Source organism: Pieris napi, chromosome 1, assembly GCF_905475465.1.
Source record: "Pieris napi chromosome 1, ilPieNapi1.2, whole genome shotgun sequence".
NCBI classification, from domain to species: domain Eukaryota; kingdom Metazoa; phylum Arthropoda; class Insecta; order Lepidoptera; family Pieridae; genus Pieris; species Pieris napi.
Window position 1 is genome coordinate 8,452,282 of NC_062234.1, and position 13,227 is coordinate 8,465,508.

Sequence of the window (13,227 nt, forward strand, 5' to 3'; positions counted from 1 at the left end):
ATGTCACAATTATTGTATTGTACAAACAAAAAGAAAGAAAAAATTTGGCAAAATTCAACATAATGTACATAAGTGAAGCTTCTTGCACAATTGGTAATAAATAATTCTTTCTGTGGTAAAAAATTACATTTCTATAGCTGAGCCTGGGTATGCTATCGAGTCAAGGTGAGGTTCTACTAGGTCTAGGCCTTTTCGAGTGTCAAATATTCATCACCAATCAAATAAAATATGGCTGCTAGATATAAATTAATGTTGTGTAACTAGTAGGTAAATCTCGTATATTTTAAAGCGATTGATAATTAAATATTTGTATTAAAACCGAATACATGAACAAAAACCTCTCAACTGTTTAACCCTAGTGGTATTACTATTAACACTGGGATTACGATTAGCACAATTGACTAACTAGGATATATTATATTACATTACCATTACAAATACTTCAAAATTAAAGACTATGACTATCAATTGTGCAGGTGTTATGTAGGTATATATATAAAGTTTCGTAAGGCCTCCAAAACCTGTTTCTCAGATCGCTTAATTAGATCAAAAAGAATTCAATATTCAATGACGGTTGGATAAATATTTAAAACTTTCAGACAAAGAAAATTATTGTTCTGATACGATTAAATCTAATCCGAAATAATTTTTATCTTTCTCTGAAGATCGCTATAATCAAGATTCCTCCCAAATGTTCATAAAAAAACTTTACACAATGGGATATTAATAAGTTTACAGGCATTTAATTATAACATGAGAAATTAAATACTAAAAAACCGTTAGCGTCTTACTTCGTACGCGTTTAATTTCGAGCAAGAAAGGGACCTCTTAACGGTAAACTGTAGAACCGGCGACACCAATTCAATTATACAAATATTTTCGAAATAATAATTATAGTTTAACGTATTTAAATGCACTGTGCACCAAATTCTAACTAAGAATGTATGCTAATAATTGTGTCATTGAGTATTTTAAAAATTGTGTGTGATGTCCAATTAAAATGACTAATTATTTGATGTGATTAGGTGTATTATGTTTAATACAGAATATAAGTTATGGCTATTTTAAATTGATAAGACTAGAAAAGAGTATTTTATAAGAATGTTAATAAAATTAAAAAGGCTTTTTGTTGTAAAAATTACAATGGCTACGGGAAACGTAGCGAATAATGTATCTGCATTTATTAATATAATGTCATGGAAATCATAAGTAATTCAATCTATCAAGACGTAATAGTAAATTGTCTTAACTAAGTTGTAACATAGAACACCTCCACATAAAAAAAATCACATTTTAAAGTAAAGGAGTGATGTTTTTAAACCAATTGAAGCAAATTAAAAACTTATTCTAATGAGTATGCTACATAACTAAAATGGCGAAAACAGTCTCAGGGTATTTAGGTCTGACTGTATCAAGGCAACTATAAAACAAAATTTCTTCTATCTTCAGGTCGTATTAAAAATGGTGAGTTACTAAAACATTGAGGAATTTTAAGCAATTTTATTTTATATTTTGCCTTAGTTGGTAATAATTATATTACCAGTTTACTAGTTTTAATGTGTTGAGAATTTTAAATATTTTAATATGTTAAAATAGTTGATGGAATATCACAGGAACACTTGTACATTGTCAGCTAGTGGTTTGAACTAGTCTTAAATGCTTTTGAGACAAACAAAACATATTGCTAATTGGAATAACCATAAAAATCCTAATACTAATTTATTTACAAAACTTAAAACTAACCATTTATGGCAAATCTATCAGTCTGTCATTAAATTAACTTCAAATTTTAAAACTAGTAAAATGTATTCTTTTGTAAAGCACAAATGTATCATTTGCTTTACTTGCTATCTTAGATGTTGGTCCCAAAAATTACAATAAAACAAAACCGTCATGGTATCCTACATAGACCATTCAAATGCAGCCATTTTAAAACATTAAAGTAAATTATGAGGTAAATAAAATGCCGTTATATCCTAATTCAATAAAAATGGCACTAAATCAGACCCTAGATAACTCTATGTACTTCAAAAAAAAACCCTAATCTCTTAAAAATGATTTTGTAAATCAACAATCTTTGGACATGGAATGCAATGATAATAACAAATCACTGGGATACTTCATATTTATACTTAAGTCACAACAGCCGCCTCAGATTTTTTCGGCTCTTCTTGGTTCCGATAGCATAAGTATTTTTCTTCCGTTTAGAAGGGCTGGGGCCATCCAAATCATATTTAAAGCATTTCTTACCTGGATGTCTGTCACATTTACAGAACTTACAATACTGGTAAGAACAAGTTACACTTGTACATTCCACCCATTCTTCTCCAGAGCTTTCTTCCGTTACCTTGGCAGGTTGATGGCATCTCACACAAGACAGTTGTTTTCGTAGATCCAGTGATGCAGCCTGTAAATATGCATAATAAATTAGAACAAAAAAGAAACATTTATTCAGCCACGTCAAATAACACTCCACTTCACATGCCTAGCTCTAAATTTAGTTATTAACTTACTAACAATTGTCAGAGAAATAATATAAACATTAAAAGAAATTAAACTGTAGTATGCAGCATATTATATGATAATAAAGAAGTAAAGAATACAACATATGCTTCATGATTTAGTGCAACTAAAACAGGTTAGTAAAACTACCAACAGTAATTCTCTGTATCCATCATTAAAACTGCTGTCTGACTGAAACTGAGATGTAACTTAAGGTCTATTTTCACTACAAATGTATTACTATAATAGTTCCATGAACTTTACAGTGTGCATTTAAACACCTTACCTTTGTAAATCTCTTGAACTTAATAGTCCTTGGTGTATCTGGTGGACTAACTGGTCGAGTTTTTGAAACTATAATATTATTTGTTTCTGAAAGTGGCTTTTTCTGGTGTGATCCAAGAATTTTTGGTGCAACATCTCTGTTTTCTACATTCTCCTCTACATTTTTGAGAAATGTTCTGTACTCCAACAGTTTACTTGTTTTACTTATATTTTCCCAGACTGTTAGCCACAATGGGCTAACTAAGGTAAAATTAAAAATGTCCTCATTAGATAAGTAACTAAATATCTTCATTAATGGAGGTCTCATATTCACCTTCTCATACAACATTTTAATAATATCAATTTTCTGTTCAGGTCTAAATTGAATAGATTTCACTGCCTTTGACTTAGTGACTTTAGTCACAGGTTGCAATCCTTTGGCTTCACATGAGAGTGAATGGATAGCAAAGTTTAACTTCTTTGCTGGTCTCTTCAAGCTTGTTGGACTGTTTAAGTGACAATTTGTTCTACAAGTTTTCTTTATTGGAGTGGATGGAAAAGTATGAACTTTTTCATGAAGGTTGTAAAATTCATGTATATCATCTGTGTGACCTAAGCTCTTAGATGCTTTTGGTTTAGTATCATTGAATTTTAGTTTTCTCAAGCCACCAGCTATTAAGGTTGTTGGAGTAGGTATGGAATTATATGGGATATCAATGTTCTCTAACTCATCAGGAAACGGCCTCTTAATGCCTCTTCGACCTTTAGGAGAATCTTTAAAAGAATCATTATTTCTTATACAAGCTGAAATGTTGGCATGTGATACAAGGTCATCGGGAGATATATTGAAATAGTCTACCTGATAAGGACTTCTGAAGCATATCCGTCCTTTAATAAAAGTGGAGTTGATACTATCGTTCGATACTTCGGAGCATTCTAGTGAGCCAGGGGTAAAAGATGTATGATAGCCACTATCCTCACTTTTCCAGTAACTACTGCTGTTATTGTAAGATATTCTAGGTGACAGGGGCTCAACAAGTTCTGGATGAATATCCATCTTTTTAATTCAACATTTAATCCCCTATGGCTTGGTCTCCTATTAGTTATGTCTGGTAAACATAATTGTTCTTTTAAGCATTTGTTAATATAAATTTACCTTCATTTTGTAAACCACAACTTGCAACATTTAATTGTCTTAATCGTTTAAATTTACAGAACTTAGGAAAATAATATACCATGAAGCTTTGTATTTACGTTAGACTTGTAATCGTTTAAAGTTTTGGAAGCCATTATTTTGTGAAACAGATTACAAAGTTAACAAAAAGCGCCAGATAAAACCACAGCGTATTATCAAAAAAAAACGTTTATGGATAAACAGACTACTAACATTTATTTATAATTTAAAACATTTCCTCTATTTTCATATTATAATCTATGCTCATTGCTGACAGGTGTCAACTGTCAGTCGTATGATTAATGATATCTGTTTCTGAATTTGGTACTCTTCAAAGTTTGTTGTGAATTTATTATTTTTAAATTTATCATTAGTTTTTTTTTACTTTGGTTATATTTATAATTTAGGTGTAAATATAACATTATTTTATAATGAAATGCTTCGTTCATATTATGAGCTAAGCTTTTATTTAAGCTAAGAATTAAGATTCGAGATTTCGACATTCGATAACCATGGCTATAGATGTAAAAAAAATATGTCGCCTCTGTGCGAATAAGGATCATGTTTTAAAAGATTTAAACGAAGAAAATAATAAAAATATACTGAAAATTATACAAGAATTCATACAAATAACCGTAAGTAATGTTATAAAATTAAAATGGATATATTTTTTTAGCTCACACAGAAGTTGTTTCTTGCTAAGATCAGAAATAAATTCATTATTACGTTACTTATTTTTGAATAAATAATTCCTTTACTTAGATATCTGAAGATGACACACTACCTACAAAAATTTGTCTAAATTGTGAAGAAAAAATGATATCATTTCAATTATTTGTTTTGGAATGTTATAAAGTTCAAGAAAATTTACAAAATATGTGTGCAAGGGAAGATGAAAAGCTTGAACTTAAGATAAATGATGATTTAAATTATAGAATAACTGAAATTAAATCAGAGGTAAGTAAAAAAAAAATTAAATTTTTAACTATCCTACAATATATTTTTTAATTTATCTTACAATTGTTATATTGTTTTCGTTAATATTTTAAAAACAATTAGCCTTTATAGATTTGAAAAACCTTAACAACTCTATAACAAACATACAATATTTTCCAGGTTAAAGTTGAAATGGATGAAATAGTAGGTAAGCTTTTCTTGTTTTGTTAAAAATAATAATCATTACTTACAATTATAAATAAAATCATTTTCTGTGGGAATCTTCTCAATACATTTTAACATATATACAGATAAATGTTTCTAGTGTGAAACTTACTCAAAATTTAAAACACATAAATAAATGTTTGAAGTCTTCAAATTTATTGGGCAACTTGTCTCTTTTCTAAATTATAGTTTTTTGTTTTATAAATTATAGGTTTCATAGCTAGATGACTGGTAATTAAACCAGTTAATTGGAGACAATTCACTTCTCTGCTTCTAACTGCACTTAATGCTATTGTCTCACAAGTAACTCTATGTCTTATAAACATCAAACAAGCATTGTTTTTATTATGAAAAATATATTTTTACTAGGGGTATTTAAACAGGCATGTTATTATAATCCGTGGAATAAGTAAATGGATAGTGGAACTAAATAATAAAAAGTTACCTATTGTCATATATACAAATATTGCTTTAACTCTTTATTTTAAATAGTTCACAAATAAAAAAATATTACAGCCACTCTTAATAATGAAGCAACCTACTCTGATGTTGATGATGACAATATGGACTATGATAATGACAACAATGAATGTGATAGTGATACTAGTGATGGTGTTACACTTGCATCTTTAAAGGAAACCAAGGTTAAGCAAGCTTCAGGTATCAAACCAAGAGAAATGACTGATAAAGATAGGGAAGAACTAGAAAAACTTCTTAAGGATCCAAGAGCCAAACTGAAGAATTTTGTTAAGTAAGTGTCTTAGTTGGTGACTCACTAAGTATTTGAGATTATATTATTTGAGAAGTATTTTCTGTTATGTGGAACAGAAGTTGTTTCTACCCTAGTGCTAATGGCTCCGGCAAATCATAGAATGGAGCTCAGTATAGAATGCAGGTCCATTACAAAACCATTAACAACAATAAGGGTCTGTTTCACAATGTACGGATAAGTTCTACATAAGTTTCAAATTAGCTATTTATTACTTATTGCTAGGATAAACACTATTGTTGCGTTTCACGACTGTCAGATAGCGCTATTCGTCACATAAAGTCCATCATAAGTTTGAGTCCGATGAAGTGTCAAAAAGCACAATTTATCTTCCAAATAATTTATGTGTTGCATAGCTATTTGGTACTTTATCCATACATTGTGAAACAGACCCTAAGAATATCCTAAGTTTTTCTCTTACATTACTTTTATATTATAAGAGTTAAATTACATTTATACAGTTACTAATAAATTTTGCTATGGCCATTGTAGGAACCAATATAAACATGTATTATGTGAAGCTAATTATTTCATTATTTAAATTTTAATATACATATTGTAAAGATTCAATTATTTTGTAAGATAACATACTTCCAGAATGTCTTGTGCAGAGTGTCCGAAACGTGTGCACTCATGGGAATCGTTGCGTAGTCACTATTATACTGTTCACCAGAAAAAAGTGTATACATTTTGTATATGTGGCTTTGTCCTGACTTCAAAGAGTGCCATCTACAGGCACGTAGCTGAACATAAATCTCGACCACGACGAGGTTCAAGGAAATCCGCCAATCGGAATTCAATTAAAGTCACAGATCTAATTAGGTTTGTCCAAAGATTTAATATTTACAAAAGAAAAGGTTTTATTGTTTAGAGATACATTAGACAGATCTTACAGGATATTTTTTTTTCAATTTTCCTTTTGTTTGACTTGGGTGACAAAATACGTGAAAGTTAAAAAAAGTTTATACATGCATTGAGAGTGCTTACGCAAACTAATATAATTGTGGTGCTAAGCATTATTTAATTTATTTACAAAAGTGTATACAGTGTATAAGCCTTGTAATTTAACCTAATTGCATAAAGTTTCAAAAATATACTTGAAATCTTATGAAAATTTACTTTTAAAAGTATCTTAGATACATAAAGTTGAAATGGAAAATATTTTATCACCATCATCTATCCATCACCACCCGGAAACTTTTAAAACAAGATGTCTTTAATACTTTGTTGCATACACTACAACAGATTATGACCTAATGAATTAAAATATTTTATGAACAAAAATAAAGCATTTTTAAATTTACCTGATAATGATTTTCAGATAATATATTTTAAGCTCTTCTAAAGTTTTTTTCCTAAACATGATATTATATTATTGTCTTTAATGTACGCAAATATAACATAAATACCTGCTTCAATGCTTTTAGCAATAATAATTATTTAAATGTATAGAAAACATCATGTTACAGGTTTAATTGTGAAGAATGTAATTTAGACTTTTCTAGTTGGTATAAGTTAAATACACATTGTATGTGGAAGCATAAAGCGACACCTATAGTGCATTGTAGTTGTGGCATTTCACTTAATTCAAGAACAGTTATGTACAAACATATTCAGGACCACAAGAGTCCAGATGCATTACAGTAAGTATTTTATTTATTAACAAATATTCCATCATATTCAAACAAAACTACTTCTAATCTCGTGAATGGATTTAAATGTCTGTGGTCTACACTCTTCCAAAAGATGTATCCTTGAATCACATAACACTTCCTTTTTTAGCGAAACATACATAACATAGAAATGATCGTGATATATGTTTCATTGACTATGTGTTTTTTTTTGTTCTTTAAGCGTCTTCCTAAAAACGGTTAATTTTGAATGATTCATTTTTTTTATATAAATGAGGTTATATTTAACTTTTGTTTGACGAAAATAATAAAATATTTTAGCTGTGACCAATGTCCAAAAACAGCGAAAACAATGGAGGAACTTCAAAGACATAAGTTAAGGCATATACCGAAGTCCGAAAGAACATTCCCGTGTTCTTCATGTGATAAAGTGTTTACGTCAAAAGATCTAGTCAAATCCCATGAAAGATCACATGTACCGATAGAGCAGAGGAAAATATATGAATGTGATGTTTGTAATGAGAAGTAAGTATCATGTTTTTATTATATAAGTAGACGATGATGTAAGATGATTGATATTATTTATTATTTATGTCAAAACTTATACAAAATTTTTAATCAGACGAAAGAGATCGGGCTCATACTACAGCTATAAAACACACATTTTGAAATAAATATATGACAACCAAGTGTCATTTTTTTATTTCTACAAAAGACAAAAGACATCGAATATTTCCGAGCTAGGAACAGTGTTTATGGGAAATTTAGTTCAATTGTAGTACCTAGTAATCGTTTTTAGTATGTTTCTTTATTAATTATATTTCCCACCATTTAAAACTTCCCTGAACTTCCACAAATATTTCAAGATCATAATCAGCTAAAACAGGCAAGTCATTCTAGAGTTTTAGCGAGACAAACGAACATCGTTTATATACATATATAGATAGATAAATATACGATAGCTCTACAACCCTATTAACATAGATTTTGGCCGTAGATTGCATTCGTTTCATTGATATTTTTTTTAAAGAAGTGATCACTGCTTTGTGTGTCTGACACATGTCACACACATGTCATATATTTTTGAGTTTTAAGACATACCAGTTTCCTCACGATGTTTGCTTTCACAATAGGAGTAAGTGTTAATTGTGCGCATAGAAATAATAATAAATAGTAAAATTTTGGATTTGAGAGATGCCGGTTTACTCACGATGTTTTCCTAAACCGAACAGCGAATATTAGATGCGCACTGAGCAGTCCATTGATGTAAAGCCGGGAATCGAATCGATCAGGGATGAGTGACGCACGCTGAACCCACTAGGCAAACACTGCTCATTTATATCATTACACTTTTAAATAAATCTTCTTTAACAAATACAAACACTAATTCAAATTATTTACATCAATCGACATTTCATTTCAGCAAACGTGGTCAGCGAGAGACTCGAGACGTCGAGTTGCGTAATGTAATCAAATTTCCTTGAGGTTTTGTTTATGTTTATCAAATTTGTTTACAGATTCACCACTCGTTCATCGGCAGTATCTCACAAGCGTATAGTCCATGAGAAGATAAAGAGCTATGTATGCGATCAGTGTGGATATGCGTGTGGTACTAATGGTGAATTGAGGCAACACCGCGCCATACATAGTGACGATAAACCTTACACATGTCGGAAGTGTTCTAAAGCGTAAGTTAACTTGTCATTTTTTAAAATATATAGTGCCAATTTTAAAGCTTTATTGAATACTATTATATTATAAGTGCTTATCAATAGGAAATGGATATGAAATCATGAAAAAAATAGCATCTTAAATAAATAAATATTTTTCTTATTATAAAACCCGTAATTGTCTGAAAGTTAGTCACGCACTCGGTTATTACAAGATAACAAAGAACAGCTTCTTCAGCTTTAGCTCGAACTCAGGGTGGTCCTGGTCCGACTCGGAAGAAATAATTACAGAACAACAATTAGTTATCACTTAGGTACTTCACATTCATATCGGCGTCATTTAAAATATTTTTTAATTAAATTTACAGCTTCAAAACGTACTCGAATTTAAAGACACATATGGACACACACGAAGAGACATCGTATGTATGCTTCGTATGCAGTCGCGTACTTAACAGTCGACGGACGCTAAGGAAACATCTCCTAGTCCACGATGAGAAGTGTTCGCATGTCTGCAACTATTGCAATAAGGCGTTCAAACGACGACAGACTTTGAAGGTATGTTTGTATTTAGAAATATTTGTTTGACAAACAGAAAATATTTTTATTGATTGATACATAATTAACACAGACAGATATTGTGTTTCGTGGAAATGTATCCATCTCAATGCTTGGGCGTTAATTTTTTTTTAAATGTTACTCGTTCACCCACGATCGTGTTACTCCTGACATTTTTGGCATATAACAATTAATATAACTTCGTTCAGTATAAAGTGAGGGCATGTCTTCTTAAATCGCCATGTGTCAGGCACAAAACGCAAATTTTCTTAAATAAAACGGCTATTGAAACATAATTATTTTTGTTAATCTGTAAACCCGCCTCATTAATTTTAGTTAATACTTTAACATCATAGTTTTTAAAAACCAGACAAGACTATACTCCCGTGTTCCTTTGATATAGATAAACGCTTCAATAAATAATAAATTTCAGTAAATTATTGTTCTTTGATAACAGGTACACCTAGCAATGCATACGGGCGATAAGCCTCTATCGTGCAAATGGTGCGACGAGCGGTTCGCGTACGCGTCTACGTTACGTTCGCATCGCTTGCGTGCACACCCTGACAAAATGACAGTTCAAATGAATGACTGCTACTCCGTACAGCAAGCATCTCAGGTATTTATGAATTTTCTATATATTGTTATGTTATTATTACTGTTATATTTTCATCCTTGAATTAAGTATTTATTCATGCTCTACATTACTGCTTACTTAGATTTTTCTTAATTTTGAAATTGTCATCTAATGGGAGTCATACAGGCAGCCCTCGGGAATCTCTACCATTATATAATTTTACTTATCTATAGTCATATTAATATATTAAAGAACGAAAGGTCGGAAACGTCAGCTTCGTATGGCTTTAAATTTGTTATTGTAATACTTGTAAATCACAATATAAATATGGGGTTATAAATTTTCATTCCGATATAACAGCATGTTAATTGGAAAAGAATTTCGGCCGGTCAGGATAGGATTTAATTTTTTTTAATCGTGAAAAACTTTTAATAGTCATTCTTACCTTTACAAGTTAGGTGCTCCAAAAAATATTGACCTGTGCTCTGATTTTTAATTCCGTAGAATTCTGACAGCTATAATTTTTTGACATGACAGTGATGGCAAACCTTTTGGCCGGGCACATTTTTCAATTTCAATACGAGTCTGATTATCTGAGCCTACACATACATTTTATTGTTAGTAAATGTATCCATTTTATTAAGTGCGGTGCTCCACATTAAAAGTGGTTTAACGGCGAGTGGTAATTACGTTCCTTTTCATCACAAACAGTGAAGAACGTACAAGTAAAGATACTTTTTTCCTTTCCCCATATTGTTAAATTTCCGTCACTACTATTTACTACTAACTAATTCTGATTATACCTAAATAAAATAATAAAACTTGTGTACTTTTGTTTCAGGAATATCACAAAACCGATGCGACTACTTTAAATGTTCCGAAGAGCGATTTACAGTAATTATGTAGATTTATATGTCAAGTATCAGTATTTCTTTTAAATAACAGATATGTCAATAATGATTATACAGTGAATAAATTATTTACATGAAAATATTATCTTTTAATGATGGAAAATGCAAAATCAAAGTATAAATTAGACCTCGTAGGAATCCTTGGCTTTCATCTAACCTAGAACCTTTTTAATTTCTTCGAAGTCACTTCCTTGTTTGGTTTCTTATATAAGAAATGCGTCATCATTGAGTATCTACTGTCACTGGAAATTAATTTTGTAATTTTCCAAAGAAACTTTAGCTTGTACTACCCTAGAGTTGGACAGTTAGTACCGTGTTTGTTGCCATGCTTTTTATATGGCAATAACTGTAATTCAATGCGTTTTTTATAAGATGGCCGCAATTATTTTAATATAGACGTAAAATATAAGAATATCCCAAATAAAAAAAATTAAGCAAGAAATTTTTTATATAAATTTTGCCCGTGTTTAGTGGGATATTTTATTTTACTTAACTCAGATTGAATTATTGATTTAATAAATACTGAAATGGGATGTAGGAACCATTTTAATTAAACTAATTATTAACATTATGAACAGTTAACGATGCATTTTCTTATAAATGTCAGGTATAAGAATTGTATAGTACAATAAATATACGTTAGCTCCAGTAAACACACGTTTTTCCCTTACGCCACAATTTCCTTTTCAGAATACACATCTATTCATGTCGACCATTCGTTGGATACTCATTGTTATGTCACTGACACATTTTTCCAAGCGGTTCCAATTCTTAAGCAAATACATATATACTAAGAGAGTAAAGTTGTTTATATTGAATTATTTTTAGTCGGTATAAAATAAAAAGAAACAAGTGAGCATCTACTGTGCTGCTACAACGCTTCCTTTTGGCTTCAAATATCTGTACCTGTTTCCTTAGTAATTTTTTTAATAGGCAAGTAGATGATCCCTCTGTTGATGTTCGTGTTATGCTGGTTTCCTTACAAAGAAGTGGAACTGTTTAAAAACTAATAAATAGGTATTTGTGTGTGAAATGTAGTGTCAGATATAACTCGCAAGTCATTCTGTTCACATATATAGATGCAGATCCGAACAAAAATTAGTTAACCACTTCACTGCCAATGCGCAATGTGACACAAATGAAGAGATAAATATGACGAGAATAATATTATCGAGTCGAGTCTATGTCGAGGTCTTTTGAGACATTAAACTTTTATTCTTGTCCGTCAAATGACAAAAGGACCCAAGCAGTGGAAGTACTTTTAGTTCTATAGAAAGCAGATTCCATTTAAACTTCTCTTTAAAAAATAGACAAGAATTCGAACCAGTTAAAATCCGAAATTAAACAGAATCAGATCTTTCTAACACACATAGTGAATTAAAAAAACGGGAAGTAATATACAAAATCTAGATATAATATAATGAAATGGTAACGAAATGTAAATTAAGTGACCAGCCTTACCTCTAAGTAAATATACAATTTCCAGGATTTACGACTATCAACCCGTACATTCTAATGAAAATAATTTGGAATAAAAAATAACTTAACTTAAATTCACCAATTACAAATTTCTCGAATCTGTTTCTATTTGGCAAATAATTTAATCACTATTTCCAATTGTTACTCGAGGGAGCGGTTACGGTGGTACCTCCATCGTACTTGTTTGTAATACATATTGTTTAAAATAAAACAATTATTTGACAAGATTCATTTCTAAATGGTAACGTTATTATATTTTCTATAATGCAATAGCATTTTTAGAATTATGTTAGTTTACGTGACGTAATCTGAGATATTTTTAATATTCTTCATATCGTTTCATTGAATCGAAAGCGTTGATTTATAGCAATAAAGCGGGCTTAAATCGGGATTTTCGAGGGAGAGATACTGAATTTTTCGAATATTGGTGTCGATCTATTGGGAAATAAAAGTTGCCAGTTAAGAGATTGGCAGCCAGCCAAACCCAAATCCCTCACCCCACCCTCTTACGAAATAAATTACGCTCCACGA

General features: G+C 30.6%; 2 protein-coding genes across 2 annotated transcripts; one reads left to right on the forward strand and one right to left on the reverse strand.

The window, feature by feature from the left end:
• Positions 1-48: 48 nt before the first annotated feature.
• Positions 49-4,085, reverse strand: LOC125049689. The gene is made up of 2 exons (XM_047649145.1): positions 2,789-4,085; positions 49-2,407 (listed from the first exon to the last, which is right to left on the reverse strand). Exons 1-2 carry the CDS (start codon positions 3,821-3,823, stop codon positions 2,138-2,140), a joined length of 1,305 nt encoding a protein of 434 aa, XP_047505101.1. The 5' UTR covers positions 3,824-4,085; the 3' UTR covers positions 49-2,137.
• A 219-nt stretch (positions 4,086-4,304) lies between these two features.
• LOC125053249 (zinc finger protein 729-like) lies at positions 4,305-11,297 on the forward strand. Its single transcript, XM_047654512.1, has 11 exons — positions 4,305-4,575; positions 4,703-4,897; positions 5,057-5,084; positions 5,618-5,852; positions 6,468-6,692; positions 7,340-7,513; positions 7,823-8,026; positions 9,019-9,189; positions 9,540-9,729; positions 10,187-10,348; positions 11,148-11,297. Exons 1-11 carry the CDS (start codon positions 4,453-4,455, stop codon positions 11,202-11,204), a joined length of 1,764 nt encoding a protein of 587 aa, XP_047510468.1. The 5' UTR covers positions 4,305-4,452; the 3' UTR covers positions 11,205-11,297.
• The last annotated feature ends 1,930 nt before the right edge of the window (positions 11,298-13,227 follow it).